Below are 27,089 nucleotides of genomic sequence, written 5' to 3'. Positions count from 1 at the left end.
AGAGACGAGGTTTAATTTATCAAATCGCAACTTACAGCCTCAACTTTACTTTTTTATTCGCTTTATTCGTTTCGACGTTTTCCTTTTACACAGGCATTAATAAATTAAAGATCGTTCAAAGATCGTAAAAGTAATGTTGCCATTTGGAAAGACTTTTAAACAGATTTTCTCTATCACAAACTTCAATGTTCTTTTATGAAACCGACTGGTTACGAGTTAAAGCTTGGGTTCGCGCTAACACCAAGGTAAATTAAAACTTATAAAACAGTTTTTAAGAAAATAGTTACAACTACTTCATAGCTATTTGAAATGAAAAAATAGTTACTTATTTTGATCGCACTAAGTATTTTTTTTGTTATTTACTGTTCGCTTAAGGCTCGTTTTCATTTGAGTGCTTTCTCCGCTATAGCGTAAAAAGCTCACAAGCTTGTGCGCGCCTAGACATGTCTTATGCAGTACGTGATCAATTTTATTTGTGACGATGATTGATCATAGATTGAATCGTCAATCTTTTGTAAAAAGGTTTTCCTCTTGGCATTGTTATACTTCGTTTTCCATCGAAAACCCACAATACGCAAGCCTAATCAAAAAAAAATTTTCTTTCATTTTCTTTGGCCAGCAAAGCTAATAAACTCATCCCTCTTGGAAGATAAATAATCCCTGGTAAGATAACGAAGGCATGTCACCTTTTCTGACATCTCGTCGTCCCGACAGAGACAACACGCGCGCTGGTATCCCTGATTGGGATACCTCATTCCCTTTCTTTGACAAGAAATTCAGAACTGTGAATTCCTCAAATCCTGTCACAATAGGCAAAACACAATTATGTCATGCGCCAAAAAGCTGCTTTTACGTTTTTCCTTTTTTTCTCCTTGTTGACACAGCTTATAACATTTTTAAAACTTTTTTGGTGGCCTAGGATAGTTTCCTACGACAAGTATCCCGAAAGTAAATGGACAATTCCCTAGTTTTAGTGCTAAAATAACATTAGGCATTTAGATAGGGACATCATATTGTTTTCTTTGCAATCCTTGTGGCATATAATCCTCGGCCTCGTTACCCCAGTGGATATTATTGGTTCCACGGGTGAACGTCGCTAAAATGGCAGCTCAGCTAGCAGTCGATTCCTGCGTTCGAAACGAAAGACAAACCACCTTCCTTGTCCTGTCTTTTGTACATTTCACCGTTGTTAACTATTCTTTCAGTAGTCCATACTTGATTTACGCCTTCTGACACTGCTTCTGATTGTTGTATTAAAGGGTAATCTCTAAAACACGACAAGAATCTTTTCTATCTTATCTTATAGCTACCTATAGCTAGCTAGCTAGCTATAGCTATATAATACTTGTTCTGACTTGATATTCGACGGTAAAGTTGCAAAAAATATAGGGAAGAAACTTTGTCTCAGTCACCTTGTTTCCCAGATTGTTAATAAATGCCTTCACGGGAAGGCTTGTGATGTTAGCTACTCCTGTATGATTCGCCTGCCATTTTTTATATATCGCCAATAGTTTTATCATAGTTAAATTCCGTTGTTTATAATTTTAACAGTAAGCCTTTTTGGTTGACCTTTGTGTATCAGGAAAAAAGATGAGGGCGCTAGATGAAGCAAAGTATTTTAAATACTTAGGCCACCATAAAAAATATGTTGTGTTCGAGTCCTGAAGACCCCGAAAAAATGAGTCGGTCTGGCATATTTTTTCCCGGGATTTTCAGATCGAAGCAAGCAAATTCATTCCCAGGGCCAAGACAGTATAGCGCCATTCGACATCGCTTGTAGAGCATTTACCTGATTAAAAGGCAGAAAGAAAATTGCTTTCTAGTGCTAATTCTATTATTCATATGTCAAAAAGGTATCAGCCTTTCTAATTCATGTTGGCACACAGCAAATGTTCAGCTGAATGCTGTGGTGATTTGAAAAAAACAAGTTCACATCAACAAAATTTTGCTGATGTGAATTTTTCTTTGCAATTTATAGAATCCTTCAATTGCTTTGAATCTATCGTAAATATAAAGAAAGTACATAGATAGAAAAGCAATAGAAAGTATTCCTTACATGCAAGAATTAATAAAGATTATGTGATTGCTGAGCATTTTGCTTATTTACCCTAAATAGAATTAAAGTATTTTTAATGTGAACAAGCTGGCTTGGAAAAGAAAAGCTAGAATTTAAAAGGCATTTTGCCTATGCAGACACCGAAATAGAAGTTAATGCTACCAATACGTAAAATTGTAGATTGTCAAGGTGAATTACAAAAATGAAAATCTATGTTGACATTTTTTTGCCGACATAAAACGGGTAAATGCCAAAGGGAAACAGTATAATGAATTAGAAAGGCTGGGTATAGACATTTAATAATTATTCACAAAATGAAACTTAGTTGTAATATTTCACTCTTCTTTTTTTGCTTCGAGTCTTGAGTTAAATTTATCAATTTTAAACATAATATAAACAGAATAACATAAACCTTTTTTAAAGCGAGAGGTAAGCTTAACCAACCCTCCTTTCAGCAATGCCTGGATAAATGCAAATTAGACTATACAGCCTTCAAATTTCTTTTTGACAGACAATTGTTGAAGTTCACAATTACCAATGCTTTTTTTTTTGCTGAAGTGAATCCAAGGTATTCATTTGGCAAAAAAAAATTGGGGTAAAATACATAGCATATACTATCCTAATTAAGTGATAATCTAAACAAACAGATCTAGCAACAATCTGGAAACTTTTCTTGCCACATAACCACATGGTTTTTATTACAAGCCATCTCATAAAACTTTGCAAAACTACTGGTGAAGAAGGCAGGTGTTTGCGCAGGATGAGGCAAAAAGAAATAGCCTGAAACGCCCATAATCTGTGATATACATCCTAAATTCTTGATTTACTTCCAACTCGTATGACTTATGTCCTAATTCTGCGATGTGTTTTCAATGTGAGATCCACTGGAATTTTTTCTAAAGTTTATATGATTAAAATAGTTGCAATGCTTTATGATTTGTCTTAGATGAAGCTGAAGTAAAAAAGTAAAGTAGCTGCTAAAGTAAAGTAGCTGCTTTAAACATTGACATGTACTGTTGCTCAAAAAAGAGACGCAATTATATATCTGGTTTTCACACATATATTATCAAAATAAAACTGCCATTAATAATAGTAATAATAATAGTAATTACACACATTGCTTATGTGTTTTTTAAAATTCATAGCAAGTGTTTTTTGATTTGTTTCAGGTTTAAAATGGAATTTACAGACCTTATAAAAACTGCAAAAGTTGACAACGTGGTTTTGTGGAGGCCCCACAGTCACAAGAAAGTCACAGGGACTCTTTGTTTGACCAGCCACCATATCTTATTTTCTGACAGAACATCTGACAAAGATGAGTTAATGGTATGTGCTTTGTACAAGCTTTTTCCTGTATACGTTCAAGTTTTTCATGGTAAAGTTATATATTACGGTCCTTCTATTTAGTTGTATAGACTAAAATGATATTTTACCCCTTGCCTACAGCTGTTTATTTCAAAAATGGCAGGTTATTTGTAATACCGTATTTTCAGGTATATAACCCGTGGGTTATAAGTTGATTTTTACGACTCTCACTGTTGGTGAGGGTTATAATGTGGTGCGTGTTATGTGATAAGTTTTAAATTTTCTGTCATTTATTGTGAAATTTAAAGTTTATACATTCAATGAAGAAAATAGTACCAACGGGATAAAATACATACATTAATATAACTGCATGCACGATCCTATATCTACGTAATTTTCAACTACATGATTTAATTTTTTTTCACACAGTGAAATTGCTTTAAATTTTTATTGCTTGCCGGTGCTAATATTACGAGGTCTCTCTGAAACACAATTCTGGAGATCATTTTTCTTTTGTGTTGAATGTAATTCTAATCAATTTATATCTTTGCAATCACATTGAGCACATTGAAATGATTTGCTTCTGGTAATAGAGCAATATAGCAGGTATCAGTTTTAGGTTTAATTGACACATATTTCACAACCTAGTGCACAGGACTTAATTATTAATTCCTATTAAAAGTATTGAAAAATGTTAAAATTAAAGTATAGATAATAATTTTTTTTTTTTATCTTTACTATCTCCTCCTCATTGCGGCCATTCGTTTTATCATGCACACTTTTGGGTGAAGGGTCTCTTTAAGAGACAAGAGAGGAGTTGAACGTCCTCCACCATACCTTAGTTTAAAGGGGCGATTGTGGAAGTCCCATGAAATGCCACATAGTGATGCTGTCACTTTAAAAAAACACCCAATCCGGTCTGTGAACGGTTGGCGCTAAGAAGGGCATTCAGCTGTAAAACAATGCCAAAACTCTTTATTAATGTCTGTAAGAACAATTAATCAGACAAACTGCATAAACGGGGCAGGAACTCTAAGAAGTAAAGGTGTCGCTCACGGTAGGACAGATGTCAGGTGTGAGCTTCGTCAGACCGTTACCCAGCTATCACATCACAAGGTAGATAACACTAGGTTGAGGATGGCTAGTGTAAATGTTGGTACTCGGAGAGTTGAAGGTGAAGTAGTTGAAATGTTATAACATAGATCTGTTGATATGTGTTGTGTTCAGGAAGTCAGGTGGAGAGGAGCTTCAGTGAGATTTGTGGAAGATAGGTCTTTTTGGATTGATAATAGTGATGGATATGGAGGAGTTGGCATGTTTGTTGCAGAGAAGTGGGTAGAAAAAGTAATAGATGTTATACATGTTAATAGTCATATTATAGTGATAAAGGAAGTCATCTGAATGTTATAGAGGTGTGCATGGAGGCTATGGATTTTGGAGCAGAAATAAGGAAGGGGAGAGATTGAATTGGCAACAGACACGGTGGTTTGCAACACATCATTCAGTAAGAGACAGAGTAGGCTGATAACATATGAGTCAGGTGGTTGAAAGACACAGATAGATTACTTCCTGGTTAGAAAGTCAGACAAGAAAGTGGTGAAGGACGTGAAAGTTATATCGGGGGAAGAGTGTGTTTCCCAGCATAGGTTTCTGGTTTGTGATATTATCTTGAAGAGTGTTAAAGAAGCCAAGGGAAAGCACAGGCCCCGTCGTAAAGTCTGGAAGCTGAAGGAAGAGATTGTAGCAAGACAATTTAGTGCAAAAGTTCAGCAATTGGCCCACAATGGTCAGTGTGATAGTGACAATGTTGAAAGTACTTGGACTACTTTGAAGAATTGCCTTCTAGAAGCTTTTGATGATACCTGTGGGTGGACGAAAGGACCAGCTAGACATAGACAGACCTGGTGGTGGAATAATAAGATTGACCAGTGTATAAAGGAAAAGAGGAAACTTTGGAAAGAGTGAAAGTCAGGTAGTAGTAAAAATATTTACTTAGAAGCTAAGAGTCATGCTCGTACAGCAGTGTATAAGGCAAAATCAGAAGCAGAGAGAAACAGATTTGCAGATGTGTTAAGAAGGGAAGACCAGTGCGATAAGGTATTCAAGATAGCAAAGCAAATGAAGAAGACTAATCAAGATGTTGTAGGTGAGAAGTGTATACGTAATGATGAAGGTGTTTTGGCTAGCACAGAGGAGGAGAAAAGGGTAACTTGGAAGAATTATTATCAGAGGTTGCTTAACACTGAGTTTGATTGGGATGAGGATAATTTGTATGATGATGATGTTGAAGAAGGGCCAGCTATGCAGATCAAGACAGAATGGGTAGTGGAGGCTATTAGGAAATTGAAGATTGACAAGGCTGCAGGAGTATCAGGTATTGTTGCAGAGATGGTAAAAGCATCTGGATATATTGAAGTTGAGCTTATTACAAGTCTTGCTAATCAGATTATAAAGGATGGTGCTATTCCGAGTGGGTGGCAGTCGAGTGTAATCGTGAATTGTTTCAAAGGCAAGGGTGATGCATTAGAAAAAGGTAACTATGGAGGTTTGAAGTTCGTTGATCAAGTAATGAAAGTTATTGAAAAAGTGATTGGTAAGTTACTTAGAGAAAGAATTGATATAGATAAGATGCAATTTGGTTTTGTTCCAGGGCATGGCACAACAGATGCAATATTTTTACTCAGACAGCTTCAGGAAAAGTATTTAGGAAAGACAAAGAATCTCTATTTTGCCTTTGTAGATTTAGAGAAAGCTTTTGATACAGTGCCACATAAAGTTATTTGGTGGGCTAAGATAAAATTAGGTGTGGATGAGTGGCTAGTTACGATGGTACAGTCTATGTACAGCAATGCTAGAAGTCGTGTCAGGATTAACGATTCACTTAGTGATGAATTTAGTGTAAATGTTGGTGTACATCAGGGTTCTGTACTTAGTCCTTTGTTGTTTTTTCTAGTCTTGAAGTGCTGTCGATAAAGTTCAGAACAGGTTGTCCATATTGTATGCAGATGATTTGGTTCTCATAGCAGAGTCGATGGAAAAATTAGTTGAAAAGTTTGAGAAGTGGAAGAAGGGACTAGAAGAGAAAGGGCGAAGGGTGAACACAGCAAAGTCTAAAGTCATGATTAGTATTGCAGCCAAGTGTGACCTTGTAGTTGGAAAGTGGCCTTGTGGAGTTTGCAGGAAAGGGGTTGGTAGTTACTCAATTTTTCGTCAGACTTGCAAGCATTGGGTACATAAGAAGTGCAGTAGTATTGGTGGAAGGTTAAGAGCCGACATTCAGTTTGTATGCAAGCGTTGCAAAGGTGAGAGTATAGAGAATGAAGTATTTCCAGCTTCAATGATGTACAACAGTGGCTCGTTAGAGATAGTTGAGAACTTCTATTACTTAGGTGATATGTTGGGCAGTGAAGGGGGTGTTGGAAGAAGTGTTACTTGCAGGATAGGTTCTGCTTGGAAAAAGTTCAGAGAGTTACTTTCTTTGTTGACTAGCAGAGTCTTGTCAATTGAGTTGAAAGGTAGGTTGTATGAGCCCTGTGTAAGAAGTGTTATGGGCAGTGAAGCAGGAAGATCTTGACCGTTTAGAAAGGAATGATAGGAGAATGGTTAGGCGGATGTGTAACGCCAGTCTGAGAGACAGAAAGAGTTCAGATGAAGTAAGAAGAAGGCTAAGTATCCATAGAATTAAAGATGTTACCCAGATAAGAAGATTGAATTGGCTGAGGCACTTGGAAAGAATGGAGGGGGATAATTCGGCAAGAAAGATTAGAGACTTGATAGTTCCTGGGGCAAATCCCAGAGGCAGACCGAGAAAGACTTTTCAGGAGGTTATAAGGACAGACTTGATACAGAGGAAGTTGAGTTTAGATCTAACACAGTCTAGATCAGATTGAAAGAGGGTCATTAATATACCCCGTCCAACCCATGCTAGCATGGAAAACGGACGTTAAGCTGAGAACGATGATGATGATGACTGTGATTGCTGAGATATAACGAAATTCTATAAACATTAGAAAAGAACGTTCCGTACATCGCTGTTACAGACAATCCATGATAATTATTATGTTGTTTATTTTTATGCCAAAAAAACGCTGAATTTTTTTCTTAACACAATGCGGGTTATGCAAAGGTGCGGGCTATCTGATAGCATCTAGTTTATAACTCCCTAAAAAATCTGAGCTGTGGGTTATACAATGTGCCGGTTATATACCGTAAAATATGGTGTATCATCTGTGTCTTCTTATATGCCGAAAATCTTTCAAAGGGAAAATAAAAACAGTATTTGTCTTATAAATAACTTTTTTCCTGCCTAAAAGCACTATATATCTAGAACGTTCTCATTGTCATCTTGTTGATAATACCGGATTAAGTTTTTTTTTATATTGATGTCCAAAATGTCAAAAGGTTTCATCTGGTACTTATTGTTAGATATTGCCTGTTTTATTAGAGGAAGGTGCTGATTAAAATTTCCAGGTTTAAAGAGGATGTTTATTAGAAAGAGGGCACTTATTAGAAGAAGGAAGCCTTATATGAAATTAGTTTTATATTGTCAAGTCCAACCCATCATCACCTCAATATTTATATGTTCTGGACCCTATTAAATTTGTGTAAGGGGGGAAGGAATTAATAACACATGTTAACCTTTTTCCATTAAACATTTGAGAGTTGATCCTATTAAAACTCAAAAAATGGAAGTGTTTTATGTATAATACTTATAACGTAACACTCCCTCTTCAACTATGCGCAAAGCTACACACATTATGTATGGCTCTTTCCACCTTTCAACTTGCATTTGTATAATAGATTCTCCTTACATTTAATTTTAAAGTTAATTTTTCTTGTTCTTAGCTTTTGTATATGGCTATTGAAAGTTTACAGCGCAAATTGTCTGGAGCAGCTGGAATTTTGACTATATTTTGTAAAGATTTTGATACTCTAAAAATGAAAATACCAGGACAAGAAGATGCATTTAATGTAGCCGCATCAATAGAGGCACTTTCCACTTTTGGTATGTATATATATTCTTATGGAATTGGCTTTAGAACTACAAATGTAATAAAAAGATTTTTATATTTTAGGATATCTATAGCAGCGATTCTGAGTCATGAAACTTGTAATTGTTTTTTGACTGCATCTTAATTTGCCCCTCTGACCATTTGATGCAAAACTATATATCATAAATTTCTATCTCGTAACTCTTTTTTGTGGATATTTTAATTGTATCGGCCTAATTTAGTTATTGTCACATTTAGTTATTTTTTAATTGCTAACTTGAATTTCATGAACCTAAATTGGAGCTTTATCATGTCAGCATTTATATCTCAACACTTGCTCAATGCTGACACCACTTAGCTGTGTATTGCAATGGGTAATGTACTCACTTTTACAAGACCAGTATTACAGTATATCTTTAATTTTTAATTGTAGAGAGTGCATCCTTGTATTACCCTTTCTTTTTCAACAATGTGACTTTTAAAATCAAAAATGATGGTTGGCACTTGTTCAATCTCCAGGAAGAGTGCAATAAGATTATTAATGGTTCAGAGGCATGGAGAGTATGTGCAGTCAACATAAACAATGAGGTGAGGTGTTTGTTTTATCTTTCCTGCATGATTTTCCTATTGGCATCTCAAAGTTTGTTTTTTTTCGATAGTCTTGTCTACTCCCTCCATGTGGACTGTTTCCAATTAAAATTGACAATTTAAGCATGTTTAAAGTCATTTCGATTGCTGAATAGTTGCAACTAGCTTTTATTGTTTTGTACCGAATTGAAGCTTTCCCAATGATTGATACAAGATATTTTGTGATTTAGTAAGGAAAAGCAAAAATGTTGAAGGAATGAGTTTTTTTATTAATGCACAACAAAATTGTAACAAGTTCAGTAAAATTTTGGGAAGGTGTATGTTTTAAGCGTTTTCATATTTAAAAATTCTGTAAATATAATTCTTTTTGGCTTCTTTGAGTATTTATGTTACAACGTTTTACATCATTTTTGGCACATAATACCTTAAAACCTATTTTCACAGAATTAATAGCAATATTTAGCTTTGCCATCAAATATTAGCAAGCTAACTAACAGCTACAAAAATATTTATTATCGAGATTATCATAAATTTAGTTGTTAATAAATTTAGTTTTTAGTGTGGGATTTGGTTTAGGATTCATCATCATTATTGTACATACCTGCTTAAAAGGGCCCATAGATATCCATGTGTCAAAAAAACATTGGGGGAAATGAAGTACATTCTGAGATTTTGAGGACGTCAGGAAATACAATAGCTAAAATAGTTTTTTATAGATCTCTATTGCGTCTATCCGATAGACCTCAGAACACTGATCAAGAAAAAGTATATCCATGTGCATTTTTCTTATGGTTGATGCAGAGATATTGTGATTTGTGGGGGTTTTTTCATGAAGTTACCAGTCTGTTTTCAAATAGGGTGGGTTGACTCAGCTTTGGAAAATTGGTACCATTTTTGGTCTAAGTTACATAGAGGGAAGATGATGTCAGTTATTTACATTTGTTCTGAAGTTACTTGTCCTGCTCATACTTTAAGTGCAGTTCAATGGCTTCATTAATTTAATAATACTATTCTTGACAATCTCTGTAAACATAAATTTTACACGGCCAATAATAAGAATTATTAATTCAAATTTTTGCATTCTTTTGAATGCTAAAAATTTGAACCTGATTTAGTATTTCCAGAAATAGACAAGATTACCCTATTAAAAGATTTGTTCCATTCTTATAATTAAAAATTCATAAAGATTTTATTATATCCATGAATTAAGAATTCTGAATAAGGTCAAAAATTGACATTTTGTCAATACAATTAAAATGAGTTGTATGAGTTGTGCATTACCGAATAGATCATATAGAAAAGTTAATCGACCTCCATGCTAGTATTTGCTTATATTTCATTCTCCCAGGAAAATATGTGATGGTAACATGATTAGCTCTTAACACATTCCTGTCAAACTTTCAAATGTATAACTTATATATTAGGTTTGTGGGTCATACCCAAAGTTTGTAGTAGTACCCTCTGCAGCTAACGATGAGATAGTAAAAAAATCGGCGAAGTTTCGACAGAGCGGAAGGTTTCCTGTGGTTTCGTACATTCACAAAAATAAGGTTTGTATTATTGTTATTGTTATTATTATTATTGGTATATTTTATATTATTGTAATACTAGTTGTTAGCCTGTGGAAAGTCTGTATGTTCACTGGTCCTCAGGTTTTTGCCTGTCATACATATTTTCCTCATTGGTATTTCGGGCATCTTAGTATTTACGCAAGCAGGGGTTCAAAGAAAAGCTGCAATGCAGCTTTTTTAAGGAGACCGACAAAATAAGGCTATTATTATATAGACATGGATTAAGTGCCCTCCATTTAAGGCGCGATAATTTCTTGAGTAAGTAAAAAAAATCTTTGAGTGCCTGAAACAATGTATTGTTCCTTATGAACTGAATAGTCTGTCCCCAAAGTTAATGGATAATTAGTGTTATTAAAGTTGCTTGCATTTTACAGGCTCAACTGTTACTTCTTGTTGCATCTACATGATCAATTTACAAGATTGGTAGTGCTCAGTTTGGCTTGTGTGCCAATCTAAATAAAAGTTTTTACTTCAGATTAGCTGTTCCTTAAAAGTTGCCTTGTTTTTTAGAAAAGAATTTAATCTTTATAAGGTGTTGCTTCCTTATAAAAAAGAGTCCTGGGAAACAATTTTACAATGCACTGTTCTTTCCCTCTATCTAGACTTTTGCTACATTGCAGGTTAAATTAGATTTACTCTAAAAGATTGACTCCTGCATGTTTTCCATTACTGTTTACACAGTAAAAAACAGAAGTATGGAGCTAATTAAGGATCTGTTACTGTTATATTAATTTAATTGCCACTCTTTACTTTCTTATTGTAAGGTTCCATTACTTCGCAGCTCTCAACCACTTTATGGCTCAAGCAACAAAAGATGTAAGGAAGATGAAAAGCTTCTGTCCTTTGTTCTTTCTGGATTCTCTGGCAAAGGTCAAATAGTAGATACTCGAACAAGTAGTGTTGCCGCATCTCAAAGAAGTAAAGGTGAGAATTGTAAAAGGGAGCAAAATCTTTTAAGAACTTCTCTTCTTTAAGCCCCAAGCTTATATCATTTCATCAACTTGATCATTTTTAAAAATTCCTGTTAATGTTTTTTGAGTCGCCTTTCTATGTAGACATTAAAAAAAATTAATTTGTCATACAAATTTTTCCAGGCGAAATTATTTATTGAACAAAATATTTTGAGGAAAACAAACTTTTTTTTGTCTTTTTTGTCCCATATGACATATCTGAAAAACAGTCTACTTTTTTCAGGAGGTGGTTTCGAAACAAGTCAACATTATCCTCAGTGGATAAGAACGTTTCAAAATCTTGAACGTCCTTCGTTTCTTGGAGAAAGTATAAGTCGGTTATATGAAGCATGTATGGACACCAAGTCTTCGTCGTGGTTGTTGAAGTTAGATGCAAGTGGATGGTTAACTTGCGTTGCTGATTTGCTGAAGGTTGCTTTGAGTGTTGCTAATTGTATTTCTCACGGTATGTTTAATATTCATAAACATTAAATCATATTTTTTTATTTGTGTAAAGCTATGTGTCCACTAAAAGGTTATGTTATTGCACAAGTGTTTGCAACAAAAAACACCTACTTATTATAACAGTATTGTAACAGTATAGAATATCTCTTAACCCTATTCTTGCTGGGCCTTTTAGGGGCTCCTCACTGCTAGGGGGGCTGATTCGACCCTCCCTGTGTAATTTCTGCAATTGCTGCCCGTTGGACTTAAAACTTACCACAAGTGTTGTCCAGTTATTAATGAACAATTTGGTGAAAAAAATTTCTTGACATCAGCATTTTTGGTGATGATGTCATAAAATTGGAATGATATGATAGTGAGTCATAATTGCTGTAGTACATATCTGAGATAGTAGAGAATTTTTAAATTATTGCAGATGTCAGCACATTGGAGATTTGGCGCGAAATTTGATATGTTCCTGACTTGGTTCTTATGGGTTGTAGAAGATGTAAAAGTTATAATGACGTCATATTTTAAATTGATGACGTCATCAGATTTACTTTAAAAAAATGCAATTTTAATTTTACTTTTTTAACTGAAATATTTACATAAATATATACAAATATATACATAAAATGTCTCAAATCATTGTCAGTTTAGTTCATGCAACTCTTGCAGGTCTAGTAAACATGCTCTATGCATACGGCATTTCCACACTGTTGACAAGCACTCTTCTTTTTGGATAACTTGTTTTTCTTTTGTTTTTGATCTTTTCTAGATATTTGTTTCAGACATTCATAGCAACGCTTTCTTGTTTCCAAAATTTTTGAATGTTGAAATGCAACGGTGTTTTCATATTCCAAATCATGTCCAAGAACAAGAGCTCTTTTCCGTGTAATAGGTTTACCAAGTCCCACTGAAGAACGAGATTTGATAAATGGTAATACCAGTGACTCCGCTAACTCCACACCAAAAATTACATTCTAAAAAAAGGTTTTAGAGTTATAGTAAAACTAAAAAACTTGCTTTCATTGATGTCAGCATTGACTTTAAAATTCACGTCATTTCCTAATAAATCATCTAAATCATCAACACCCTCATCACCTTCGTCATCTAAAAACTTCAGAATATCTTGGACTGCTTCATCAGGAGTAATTGTGTTTCATTTTGACATTATATAACACGCAGAGTTTTCCGAAAAATTTTTGTATCGTTCAAAAAAAATTATAAAACATATATAAAAATTTACCTGTTGATACAATTATAAATCTATTGTTACAAGATAATTGCATCCTATACAAATTCGAGTTTATCATTGTAATCAATTATGCACCTGCACATGTAAAACTTACTAATCCCAATGGGGAAAACATCAGAGGAGTCTGAAGAAAAGTCAATTATATAACAATAAAAAAACATGACAATAAGAACAATAAGAACAATTGTTTTATAATTGTGATGAATTTAGTAACAATAATATAAACACAAAATAATATAACAATATAAACTAAGAAGTCACATAAAGCTTTTAAAAACATGTAAAAACATTTTTTAGTAAAAAAATTTTTTTCAGAATTTTACTTAACATAAAAAATGTGTATGTTAAGTTTATGTTTTTGGAAAATAAAGTTAAATGAAATTTAGGAAAAGTCACAAAACTTCAAGGTGTTCTATAAACATAAAAAAAGTTATGACAAAAATTTTAAGAGAGGGGCTGAATCAGCCCCCCCCCCCCCCCCTCCCCCCACCACAAATAGGGTTAAACTAGTCGTTAGCCCGAAAATCCACGGGTTCACCCGTTCTTTTTATACCACATTGCGTGCTTCTCGCTAATGCGCAGCTAAGCTACCATTTTTCGTGACAGACAGACAGACATACGTATACGGATATTATAATATAGATATTTTTTACATAAATACATAAATATCTATTTATCCCAGAAATCAAACTGAGAAAAAGCTGTGTGTTAAAGTATCTTTTGGTTTAAAATAAATTCTGTGGACACAGCTGGACCTGTTAACCATACACAATTCAATTCTATGTTCAACAAATACCATAGCTAAAGATATTATTTAGCTTGTTTTAATGGCTTAATAAGCATAAACATCATTTGCCTATAGTAATTGACAAGAAAATATATGAGCAATAACAGTGCAATAACAGTGTTCTGTTCCAAGCTCCTGATCAGCCAAATGAAACCCATTCTGAATTTCATATATACTTTTCTGCGATGTCTTTTTGTGTCTTGGAATATACTTGATTTTACAATCAAGAAGAAAGTGTAGAAGACACTAATGCGATGTTTTCATATTGTATTCACCTATAATGCATGTTAAATACTGTGCCTAACCTCAGGACAAAGATTTAACGTAAGCCCAATCTATTTAGAAACACCTGTGTTAGTTCATGGAGACAGAGGATCAGACATTACTCTACAAATAACCTCACTTACACAGCTTTTATTGAATCCAGAATGCAGAACAGTCACTGGGTATGTTGTTTCAATTGACTTTGTATCATTTTGTTACTGTTTCCACTGATTTTAAAAAACTTGAAGGTGGGTTTATTTTATATTGTCATTACGACATCTGACATTTTTTCTCTATATTGTGTATGGCAATATATAACTAGTTGTGACCTGTGGGTTCTTCCACCATACATGTCATAGTCATCAGATTTTGCTAACATACATGTATATATATCTGTCATTTCTATTTCATGTATCCATAAAGTAGCTAGTTGGTTACAATTTTGTATAAAATGCTGGTAATTATTTTATAGGTTCATTTTACATAACAATATGTTTATTAAATATACTAAACCGCTACTTACACACCATTATTCATATTTTGCTTTCCTTTTGATTAATCACATTTAATACTTGTGTTTTTTTAAAGCAAATAAACCGTTTCTTTATTTCTTTTTTGATTTTTTGATTTAATAAAATCCATACGAGTGGATCAATAATGGGATTTACAAAAGCGACAACTAAACTGTATCTAAAAAAGCAGTATCTTGAGTGCAAATTGAGGAAGTTTGGTTCTACGATATAGATGATATCTCGAATCATATGGGGAAACCAGCAAACAATATAGGAAACAACAATACCAGAGCATATATATACAGAACGCAGACGTCTTTTCTCTATCTTTTCATGCTGTGATTTCTTTGTGTTTTTGCATTGTTGCAGAACAGCTAGCTCGGGTTTGCTTTTGCTGATATCATTGTTTGGGCTATCATCTAGCTTAATACTATCAGTTGCTACTTGAATAGGTATATTATTAGATACAGTAGCTGTTGGCATATCCTGATTTTCATAAACTGTATTTTCAATACCCACAGTTGTCTTTTTGATTTCTTTCACATGTTTTAATACAACTCTGTAGATTATTGTATTTGATATTATCAACAGTAGAGACATTATTGCTACTAAGGTTATTGTAATAACATCTCCTGTTTTTTCTGGAAGGTCCAACAAAAATGCAAGTAACAAAAAAATGCAGGAGATTAACCATGGAACACAACATATCAGGAGAACATCCCTGAATCTTAGTCTTTGATGTAGGTATGGCCAGCGAATCGCTGAAACCCTCTCTGCTGTGAATGGTAGATTGTTTAAGCAGCCAAACAGGGAATATGTAAGAAACAAGTTGACAACAGTTTGACGATTCTCTTTATTGGCATTGTGGATATGTATACCAGCAACATCCATCCATATTGCAAACACCCCTTCCACAGCATGAGAAATAAGTAATTAATCAATACAATGTCGCCAATGCTTTTCCTCATTTCTTTTGAACGAACCACGATCAGTATCAGGGTTACATTTAGAACGAGAATAATAATACCTTCACTCATTAGCACATTTGAAGCGCAGATGTCAATTTTTCGTGTTGTATTAAGCGCCATTTGTTTCTGTTTTGTAGAGACAACACTACTTTCTAAGAAAACGGTAGGATTTACTGTTCTGTCTAGTGTTCTTACAAATTTGCAATCTATATGGCGTTTGGTTTATTGTTGCACCATAATTTTAAGTATTTTTGTAAGCTAAAACTGGTAATCCCAACAATATGTTGAATTCTTCACCATAAGTTGAATTCTTCAGTTGCATTGCTGTTTCAACATAACATTTCACTGTTACAGATAGCGAAACAATTTTACTTTTGGTTTTGTGTTAGAAAAAGATTATTTCTTATGTTTTCAAATTCCTTCTAATTCAATAAACTGTTTTTCTTTTGTATCTCAATTCTTTTGCAACAACAGCTTGATTGCGTAATAAATAATTGAAATTTGTGCAGCTTGTTCGACACTGAAGGGACAGCTGCTGCATATGAAAGATATTCTATTACAATGTTGAAACATTGAAGGGAACAAAAATTTTATTTCAATTTTAGTTAATCTAGTCCTGCAAAATTTGTTTAGTATAGTGATTCTAGCATCAATGCATTTTTTAAACCTGTTAATGGGACTTCGGGTCAGGCTCAGACCCGGTATGTGTATATTTTTAATAGTGTTCGAATCAAAGAGAAAAAATACTCCAAAATATTCCAGGGGACAGATGGTGTTTCTCTTAGTAGTGACAATGGAAATCTTTTGTGGCATAGCGGCTAAGTATACAGTCGAGAATGTATGCACGTGGGCATTTACAGTTTCAAAGTGCTCTTCATTTCTTTTTTAATTTTTCTGTTCAACGAAATCCATATGAATGGATCAATAATAGGATTGGCAAAAGCAATGACTAAAGTTATGTTTGACCAAGTGCTACCTGTATACTGCAGCGTGCCTTTAATTGACATTTTGATAATATCGTGAATCATATGGGGCAACCAGCAAACAATATATGAAGCAACAATACCAGAACATATATATGCAGAACGCAGACGTCTCTTTTCAATTTTTTCATGCTGTGTTTTTTTTGTGTTCTTGATGTATCTTATCTCAGCATTGTGTTTAGTAATGTCCATGTTTGGTTTATCGTCTAACTTAGTAATATCTCTCTCTGCCTGGATAGAATGAATGTTCTCTAGCGACGTGTCATGGCTTTCATAAACTGTATTGTCAATACCCACAGTTGTCTTTTTGATTTCTTTTACATGTTTTAACACAACTCTGTAGATTATCGTATTTGATATTATCAACTGTAGAGACATTATTGCTACTAAGATTATTGTAATAACATCTCCTGTTTCTTTTGGAAAATTGAAAAGCTGTAAAGTCAGAAGAAAGAAAAGCGAAAACAACCAAGGTTGAATACAAATTAACATTGCTTTTTTCTTTGTTAGCGTTCGATAAAACAGCGGCCATCGTATCGCTACCAGTCTATCTGCAGCGTATGGAATATAGTTTAGACAACCTAACACAAGGTTGGTTGTAAATACGTTGATTAACGTTTTTTCTCCTTTTTCATCAAGTCTTTTATTGTTTCTGCTTAATTTGTGTTCAACCCACATAGCTGCCACACCCTCAGCAACATGTGATATCAATAAATTGAGAAAAAAGATTGTACTGGGATTACTTCGTAGTATTTTTCGGCTTACTATAAAGACGACTAGTACACCATTGATGGTAATGATAATACTAGCTTCTACTGTAAACACATGAGCTGGCCATTTGTATGGTAAAGTTGTGTTGTTAGTAGCCATAATTTGTTAACTTTCTATGCGCTACGTGTCTTGACATTTTCATGCTTTGCTTTTCTTTGCTTCTTTCCCTTCATATTTGTTATGGATAATAAAACTTGGATGATAAAATAAAAAAAGAAGTTGGTAATTCTATTATTGTTTCTTTCTTAGTTTTTGACGATTTCGTTGTTCAAAAGAATAATAAAAACATGTGCAATAAAAAGGATCTATAAGCTGGCAATTAAGAAATAAAACTACTAAGTATATAAAATAGATTTACGTGATCTATTTTTCACAATAGAGGTCGGTGAATTTATTTCTTACATTAGTAGCAGATAGATAGAACTAAAGAAAAAAAGAATTCAATAAATTTCAGCTATTGCTATCCTTCTGAGCTTCTAATATGGGTATGGGTATCGACTTCACGATTATGAGCCAGTGCTTCACGGTTATTAGCTATTAAGTCCTTTTCTTCCTTAGAGCGTTGTATGCGTTTCTTAACAGTACGACGAGCAGTGATGTAATTTCGCCTAAAATTATTGAGGTAAGGAATAAAACTTTGTGAGGTTTTAGCATTAGACAACAGTTTTCCCAGGTGATCAAGAAATGCAGCATCTTCATATACGTCAGAATCAGCCTCGTTATCAGATTCATCTTCCACATTATCATAGTCATCATTCTTTTTCTCGTTTTTCAACTGTTTTCCTTCACAGTCAATCAGTTAAATGCCTTTGTCTGTTGGTACATCTATCGCCTATCCCCATTTTGTTGATCTTTTCGTGTAGTTCAGTGTCATGTCCCCTGTAACACCACCATGTTCCTCCTCTCTTTAAAAGAGCATGCTTTACCTCACGCATGAGATGAACACTTCAATTATTTGAGACATAAATTGCGTAATTATAAGAGGTGAATATATTGAATCTGCTTGGTAGATATCGTGTTGAGCATTTGCTGTAAGAGATACGAACCTTTAAGGAGCCCAGTGAAATTTGACACCTGCTGGATGAAGAACTGTTCTTGTTCCTTTCCCTTTGAATACAAATTCAGGTTTGAGTGGTAATATATGATCGCTACAAAGTTGAGTGAATCCTGTAAAACGTTCACGGGAGAGGTTATAGTTTTCCTTTACACAGGTATAATTGCCTGGAAAGTTGAGCGTTTTTTGTGATGAAGTTTCATTCCTATGTAAAGGCATTGATCACCATTTATTGTGGGTGGGTCCACCCCATAATTGTCTATGAGGCGGACGGTCCAGATATTTTCTAAATACTCGGATACACGATTCACTCGGTCAGCTTGTGTACTTTAAAAACGTTTGTTAGGGTGTCGGTGCTTACCACAAACTCGTTCACCCAATTTCGTATCCGTCGGTTCGAGAAGACAGTGCTGCTGTGCTAACCACTGGGTGTAGTAACCACTGAGTCTTCTATTAAGCACCCGAGAGTAGTGATTCTTGGAAGCCTTTCAGTACACCCATATTCCCTTTCATACCTCCGACTTGCATTATTATTTCTTTTAAAGCTATAGCACTGTTTAAAGATTATTGAGCCCATTTTGAGCCCATCTGCCATTTATATAACACTTGCCATTTCCTTTTCTCCTTGACATTAAAATTATTTCGGTCTGTACTTTCGATTTCGCAGTTTGTATTTCTCACATTAACATTAAAACTGGCCAACTATCCGTTTAGTAGCAGCACACTATAGTAACAGTACGCTATAGTAAAAGTACGCTATAGTAACTGACGCTATAGCAACAGTACGCTATAGTAACAGCACACTATAGTAACACTATGCTATAGTAACACTACGTTATAGTAACACTATGCTATAGTAACACTACGTTATAGTAACAGTACGCTTTGGTAACACTACGCTATAGTACGGTAATGCTATAGTAACACTACGTTATAGTAGCATTACGCTATAGTAACACTATGCTATAATAACATAACGCTATAGTAACAGTACGCTATAGTAATAGAACACTATAGTAACAGTACACTATAGTAACAGTACGCTATAGTAACTGACGCTATAGTAACATTACACTACAGTAGCAGCACGCTATAGTAACTGGGCATGAAATGATATTTTTTACCTTAACAACCTTACTGTTTGTTAACTCGCATGTTTTCTTTCATTTTTTCAGATTTCAATCCTTGATTACAAGAGAGTGGCTTTGGGCAGGTTATGCATTTACGGAGAGACATCTGAAGCTTGGTATCTCACCAGCACGAAGAAAAGAACACGCTCCAGTCTTTCTTTTGTTTTTAGATTGCGTGCATCAAGTAAGTGTCAGTTCAGTGGGAGATTTCTTGCTTTCATTTAATAATTTAGTTGATCAAGGAGGCGAACAGATACGGGAATATATTGTATAGTATCCACCACCCGTCTATTCTATAATTCTAAAACAAGGTTATCCATTACGCTCATTGTGTATAGTCTGAAAAATTAATCAAAATAATGTATACCATTCTTTGATGTTGGCGAACGGTTAAGGAGATATTAGGATTCAAATGTTTTTAGATGACGTCGTTTACACGTCGATTATAAAACGGTTAAATTGACCCAACCTTGGGAAATTCGCGTAATTTTCTCAGGTGAACCGTAGTTCCCATGGCGGAATGAAACTACTAATGTCACTACCTGTGTTCTGGCCAAAAGATTATTGCAATGACTTTAAAATCCTGATGTCAGATTGATTTATTGACGTAAAACTGATACATTTACGGTGCAGTTTTTCATTCAATGCCAGGGGAGAAATTTTCACGAAAATTTAATTTCCCGAATGGAAGAGTTGTACCTACCGATTCCGTTTTCGTGTATCTGGAGGGTGTAACTAAACTATTAGTTAAAGGTATCGGTTGACTTTTTGTAAAATGTTGCAAATTATTATAGGTATTCTGCTAAAGAAAAACTTTAGAGGAAAAAATTTGATACGCATTTTGCAGAAACTTAAAATTTCGAATGCTATTTTCCGTTTAAGAAAATTTTGTCCAGGAACAGAACAGCAAAGTTTCTGAGCATGCGTACTTAAAGTGTTTACATCACATGAACAAAAAATTTTCTTGTCTGTTATGTTTTGGGAAAGTAGAATCGTGTTTAGGCTTTTTTCCACTTAAGGTATTTTAAAAACAGTAAGGTTTGCAACGGTAAAATGCTATTATAATTAACCCCTGTTCATGTAAATTTCATCACTTTATGGCAACAGACGGGAAGGATGGGTTAAATAGCTATGCGGAAAATAAGGTGGGATTTCTCACAGGGGGTTTATTGACTAGCTTTATACATTTTACTATTGTTTGGGTTTTATAATTTTATACTCTACAATGGCTGCCTGTACGCTGAAATTTTCATCACGCGCTTTTTTCTAAGAGTATGCTTTATAAGAATAACAGGCTAAGATTTGGGGTTGAAAAACAACAGACCTGTTGGTTAGAACAATAGAGAAATCAGAATAATAACCAGCCTAGTTAGAATTTTATAAATAAAACGTGTATTTAGTTATGTCTAGTTTTGTTACTGAAGTTTGTGTTATATTTTGTGTAGATATTACAGCAGTACCCGTCTTCATTTGAGTTCACTGAAGATTTACTGCTCCTTTTGGCACAACATTCTTACTCGTCGGAATATGGTTAGTAGTTGCTGACGTTTTGTCGTGATTTATGACGTCGTCGTTGTTGTCATTTCGACGATTTTGTCGGAGTGAAGATCATCGTTGTGTTTGTTGTTGTTGTTGTCGTTGGTTCTATTCTTCAGTCCAACTCAATATCACGATCGTTGTTGACCATGGCGCCGTCGTTTTTTTCATTGTCCGTATCCAAGTTTCAAGTTCGCATTATAATGACGTCGTTGTTGTCCTTTTCGTTGCTCATATTTTTGTCGTTATTTTGTCGTCGTTTTTGCGTATGTTGTTGTTATCGTCATCTCGTTATTTGTTACTTTCTACTTTTATGTTTATGTTACTTTAATTCTTACTGTTTTTGTTTCAGGGACGTTTCTTTTTAACTGCGAGTGGCAAAGAGAACAGTCGAAAGTAGCGGAGAAAACAGTGTCGCTGTGGTCGTTCATCAACAGGGAGGAGTTCCTTTCTACCATAAGAAATCCAATTTACGAAGAAAACCCGAAGGAGTTGCGACCCTCTGTTGCACCACAAAGTCTCGTAAGTAGAGTTGCGAACTTCTCTTACGTTGCATATTCTTTTAGTAGAGTTGCGACGTTCTATTATTTTTCATGTTCTATCTTTTATTTTTATTGTGACTTTTTTTTATGTGGTTCTTTTTTCTTCTTTCAGACCTTGTGGTATGGCATGTTTGCGAAACAGACTCTCCCAACGGGACCGGACTCGCAGGAAGAAATCCGTAAGGTCATCGTAAATGCTAAAAAAGAAAACAATGAACTGAAAGAAAGGGCGAGCAACTTGCAAAGGTGAGTTTGAGTTTATCATACCTTGACAGCTAAAATGCCTAAATTAACACATTCCTCGAGTAAAAAGTCGAGTATTTCAAACTGGATAGTTTAAGTTCGTTTTTGTCATAAAAGACACGAAGTGATATTTTTCAGTAGATTTTGTTTCATACCCCGCCCGTATGAAGGATTGTAGTTGCGTGACTTAACATTTTGGTTAAGTGAAGACAAAAAAATAGAGCTAAAGATTTAGCGTAATTTTCGTTTTAGTGAATACGAGAAACTTCGAGCTGCGTACCTCGAAACGTCCTGACCTACATGCGTAAACTATTACATCAACTATATGGCGAGTTAAACCGCGTCCTTGCACCCTGTGCACTTTCAGATCGCGAGATTGAGTAAAGCGCTTAAAAATGTGATTTTGATGGCAGGTTTTCGCATGGATTTCCGTGTGGTTAATTTTGGCACTATGTGTCGCTTTCGTGACGTGTGAAACAGCTGAAGTTTCGTGACGTACGAGGAACGATTTAAAAGAAGTTGGTAACGCATTGTTGAATCAATTAAGATGGAACAATATCTGGTATTTTGTGATGAAATTTGTGTTATTTCTTGTGTTTTTTGTTTATTGGATACGTGACCGTATGTTTTTATTGTTTTATTATTTTGGTATCATTGGAATAGAGAAGAATAAAACCACTGCAAAGAGAGACAAAATTTATAATAAATAAATAAATAAGAGTGCTACTTCTTAAACAGTTTTGATTTTGTTACAAACATTTTCCATATTTCCAATGCGAGCAAAAAAAAGACTGAAAAAAAAGACTGATGATGTGACGCGTTGGTATTCGTGATCGCGAATGCTGTCCAAGAACAAAAGGGTTTTATTTTAACAAATTACGGGAGAAATTATCAATATTTTTTTACCAGCATAAAATTCCATTTTTTTTACTTTAATTTTTTAAATCGTGGAAGACTTATTATATGTCAGAAATATTTAGGTAGGTTTCGAATTTAAGAAATATTATTAATGTATAAATTGGACAAAATCTAGGTTGGAGATAGGTTGGACTTTAATCTGTATTGCTATAACTGATTTTTTCTGTGTGCTAAATTTTGTCTTAATGGGGTTTTCGACACTAACCGTTCAGACAAAACGTTAACATGGATTGTGAAGTGTGACTGTGGACTAATAAATTTAAGACTAAGTCCACAAACTTGTTTTTTACATCACTATCTATTCCCTTGAATTTTGTTATCTACATGCAAGCGCATATTAATCTCACTAATAATCGCTAATAATCGCTGTTCGTAATGTTTAGTTTCTTTTTTTTTAGTAATGTAACGATATTTGTACTACTTTCCGCGCGTACCAACTTTGCCGCATTCGCGCAAAATGTTTTTTATTGAACGAAATTTATTACAGAATTACAAGCAACACGTTTTGCGCGTAAATTAACACACTGAAACATATCATTCTACAATTAACATAAAATAAAAGCACCTATTTTCTCTAAAACCCAGAAATTTTCCCGTCATTTGTAGAAGCATCTCGAATTGGGCTCATACGTCCATTTTTCTTTTGGGTGAAATTATTTTCACGCAAATTGGATTTCTTTGCTCGGCGAAAATTAATACACGCGAAAATTGTGCGAAAAAGGTATTTCAAACATAAGTTGATATAGATCAGTAGAGGTAGACATGTTTTATATACAAATGTACAAAGTGTGTCCTTGCATAACATTCTGAAGCTCTCTTGCGTAACCTACTCTGCTTGTCCTGTACAAGATGTAAATCATTTTTAGATTTTTTTGTTGTATATTCTAGCCATATTTTGATAATAAATGCACTTTTAACAATATAAAAAAATGATTTGTATATTTTTTAGAGAAAGTAATACAAAATATTTAATTTCAAAGTTTCTGTAATATATGCTGGTGTGTGTGGAAGTTCAATGGAACAATTTCAACCCCGATTCCTTGGTCTGCTGCTTCTTTATTTCTTTAATAAAATCTCTGGTTAAAAGATTGGGAGCAATATGAACAAAGGTTGGCGTCTGAAGTCAGTAAAAGAGCAGTAAAATGAAGATTTGAGGAAATAGGAGTGAATAGTTTTGTTAATGTAAGGATTCTGTCAAATGCCCAGGACCACACTCGAAGGGGTTAACGCTCCTCAGGTGAAAATTGAGATTTTTCCTTGTTTAGATATACAAAAATAATTGATATAAAAATAAGCACTGAAATATAGTAATAAAATCGAAATTCTAAAATTCAGTAATGTACTCCTAGCAAAAAAATATTTATATGCAAAATTTTTATTCTTCATTAGAAGAACATGGATGTTTTTCAAAGCAATTCATCTAAGTAAGTAATTCATAGAAAGCAAATACGATTCTTCTTAATGATTATCAGCGAAGTTTTTTTTTATTCGACTTTAAAGTCAAGTTTTGAAAACCTTGATCTCTTCCACAATACGAAACTTTTAGTATTAAAGTATTTTTCAATTATCAATAAGCTGTCCTTTGTCAAATCTCCGGCTGATGTAACACTAACACGATTTGGGTACATTGTCTTTTTCATTGCTGCACAGAGTGCATTACCAGATCCTTTTTTACAGATGTCATCGACAATTAGATCAATACTGCACGATACGGGCTCTAGCTTGCTGCACATACTCCCAAGTTTCTGATAAAAATCCTTCCATAAATTGCCTTTCTCCATTTTAACACTGGTACAGACTACCCCCTTTAATAAGTAAAAATGCCCTGGCCCGCCTTTACAAACGATTCCTAATGATTTCAGTTTGCATCCCTCCTTATAATTATCAAGCTTTGTCTTTATTTTTTCTAGTAGTGAATTTAAATTTGTATTATTAAAATCGTAGACAATAACTGTTGCAGTTGAGATTTTTTTAAGCACGTCTGGTTTATTGATATTAGAAGCGATAATCACTACAGACAGAGGCTCATACTGTGAATTGTCTGTCCAATTTCTTTCCTTTTGTTGCTCGCCTTTCCATCGAAGCTCGTCAATATCATCTTGAAGGTTAGCAAAACTTTCTTTTGTTTTATCTCCAATCTCTGTGCAATTCTTTTCTGGGATTTCCTTTTCAACACTGGATTTTTTCATGCCTTTGCCTTTTTTATAACGAACGCGAAATTCTCTTTGTATTTTTGCAGCTGCTAGTTTTTCTTTTTCCACTGCCTTTCTGATATTGTGACCTCTGAATGTAGATTGAATTACAATGGCAGCATTTCTTTCGTGTGTTTTTTTCATATCGTTGTTGATATTGTTATTTTTTTGTTTCTGTTGTACAGCTGCCATTGTTTTTTCAGTTTGCTGTTCATTTTTTAAATTGTTATCCAAACCTTGGCTTTCATTTTCATTGCTTTTGTCATTGTTATTACTGGAAAGCGCTGCTACTGCTTGTGCTTTAACTCGTGCTTCGTTCCTTTTTGATCTTCTACTAACAACAGAGCCCATTTTTGCTTTTTACTACGCTAACCAGCTTCTTTTCTGTTCTCTGATTTGTTCGATCTTGATGGCTACCATATTTGTTTATATTGTTAACGTCACGTGCTCCAGTAATAATGGCGGTACGAGTTGGTCGAGAAGTTGGCAAAAAGAAACTAGATTTCAATTTTTTTAGTTAGTCATACCTGTACTCTCAACTGTCCTGGTTTAACTGGTAATTTGTTTTTAAAACATGTTAGGATTTCATAAAGTCTCAAGAACAATATTTCAAAACTGTGCACTGACACTCAAATTATATACATTTTTGCTAGCCTTCCTTGTTGTGATATGAGCTTCAACTTAACTGGCTAGCTAAACTTACTTCACGTGTTATTCGCTAATAATAAAATTAATTTACCTTAGCATAGCCTACTTAACTGAGCTTTCTTGGAATATATGAAAATTGAGTATTTTAGTAATTTTCAAAAAGCAACCCCTAATAAATAGTGAATGTTGTGAATGTTGTTGGCTAAATGTGTAGCTACAACAAAGTTCCGTATATGTCATGCATCCTTACAGGCAATAAAAGAAGGGCTACATCAGGAAAATTGACTATTTCCTTTTATTTAAAGTAGTAAAAACGATTTATAAGGAGCTGGAATATGTCTTTCTTAATTTTAACTTAACTTGCTTCGTTAACTTAAGTGGACATCACAAATATCTGGTGTTAGAGTCATTTGAGCACCAAAAATAGAGTCAGTTGGTCGGCGAATGGTAACTCAAAAATTACAAAAGTTGTATCCAACCATCCAGCCATAACGGCGCGCCATTAAATCGCCAATATTTAATGATAACTTTGGCACCTCGTTTAAATAGAATTTTCGCGTGCCGTTCTCAGAACCCTTTTCGTATTTTAAAGTGAAGCACAACAATACTGGTGGGTAATCGCTGTGGGGAGACAACAATTGTCTCATATTTTTTGTCATTTTAGTTTTTCCGACTTAGTATAAAAAATTTCGATCAAATATTAGGGTCACTAGGGTGACTCTAACACCAAATATTTATGCAACCGCCTTATCTCTTCAATCGTTGCGGTCTGTTCTTAATATTTCTTGCCTATTTGCATTGTTCTAGACGCAAAATCAAAGCAACTAAGCCACGCTCCAACTCATCTATAGACCACTTTCCAGGTAAATGGCTGGGTTTTTTTAAGATCTAAGAAAAACTGGAATTAAATTTTAACTATATTCTTCTAATTTTTCTTTAAAAAATTCACTACTTGTAAGCGAATATTTCCTTTTTTGAACGTTTTTCATTCATTACTGTGGTTTCTTGTTTAGATTTCCACCTACAGAAATGCTTGTGCATTTGCAATAAAAATTCAAACTATTTTAATTTTGTAAACATTGGCAAGTCATCTATAGATATGCACAAACAAAACTAGATGTGGATAAGCTAAAGCTATACAAAAGGCAAACCATAACATTGGGTTCTGAAGTTTTATGTAAATTGGGGATGCTATCATGACTGCTATCATGTGCAGTTTGCCAAAATAACTCTTATTGGGATCACTTCAACCAAAACTCTCTCACAGGCGCAGTCAGGCCCACACTTACCCCTGTAACAATATCTTATACTTAGTGTGTCAATGCAGGACCCCGCAATTGTAGTGTTTGTTAAAATGGTGCCCAGTAAGTGATACGTG

General features: G+C 34.3%; 2 protein-coding genes across 2 annotated transcripts; one reads left to right on the top strand and one right to left on the bottom strand.

Moving 5' to 3' along the window:
• Nucleotides 1-3,196: 3,196 nt before the first annotated feature.
• LOC130647103 (myotubularin-related protein 9-like) lies at nucleotides 3,197-23,850 on the top strand. The gene is made up of 12 exons (XM_057452834.1): nucleotides 3,197-3,382; nucleotides 8,207-8,366; nucleotides 8,786-8,940; nucleotides 10,365-10,490; nucleotides 11,276-11,435; nucleotides 11,706-11,927; nucleotides 14,294-14,396; nucleotides 19,678-19,816; nucleotides 21,078-21,162; nucleotides 21,521-21,690; nucleotides 21,823-21,956; nucleotides 22,206-23,850. The coding sequence occupies exons 1-12, from the start codon at nucleotides 3,233-3,235 to the stop codon at nucleotides 22,246-22,248; spliced, it is 1,647 nt and encodes a 548-aa protein (XP_057308817.1). The 5' UTR covers nucleotides 3,197-3,232; the 3' UTR covers nucleotides 22,249-23,850.
• On the bottom strand, nucleotides 23,783-25,504 carry LOC130647104 (NMDA receptor synaptonuclear signaling and neuronal migration factor-like). The gene has a single exon (XM_057452835.1). The coding sequence runs from the start codon at nucleotides 25,412-25,414 to the stop codon at nucleotides 24,356-24,358; it is 1,059 nt and encodes a 352-aa protein (XP_057308818.1). The 5' UTR covers nucleotides 25,415-25,504; the 3' UTR covers nucleotides 23,783-24,355.
• Nucleotides 25,505-27,089: the final 1,585 nt, after the last annotated feature.

The sequence above is a fragment of the Hydractinia symbiolongicarpus genome, chromosome 6 (genome assembly GCF_029227915.1).
Source record: "Hydractinia symbiolongicarpus strain clone_291-10 chromosome 6, HSymV2.1, whole genome shotgun sequence".
In the NCBI taxonomy this organism is placed as follows: Eukaryota; Metazoa; Cnidaria; class Hydrozoa; order Anthoathecata; family Hydractiniidae; genus Hydractinia; species Hydractinia symbiolongicarpus.
This window is presented reverse-complemented; position numbering and strand designations above follow the sequence as displayed.

Bases quoted from the DNA above. Each gene is read 5' to 3' on its own strand.
- LOC130647103 (XM_057452834.1), top strand. From the start codon at position 3,233: ATGGAATTTACAGACCTTATAAAAACTGCAAAAGTTGACAACGTGGTT. The intron at 21,691-21,822 runs GTAAGTAGAGTT...TTCTTCTTTCAG, and splicing joins CTGTTGCACCACAAAGTCTC to ACCTTGTGGTATGGCATGTT. The intron at 21,957-22,205 runs GTGAGTTTGAGT...TTTTCGTTTTAG, and splicing joins AGGGCGAGCAACTTGCAAAG to TGAATACGAGAAACTTCGAG.
- LOC130647104 (XM_057452835.1), bottom strand. From the start codon at position 25,414: ATGGGCTCTGTTGTTAGTAGAAGATCAAAAAGGAACGAAGCACGAGTT.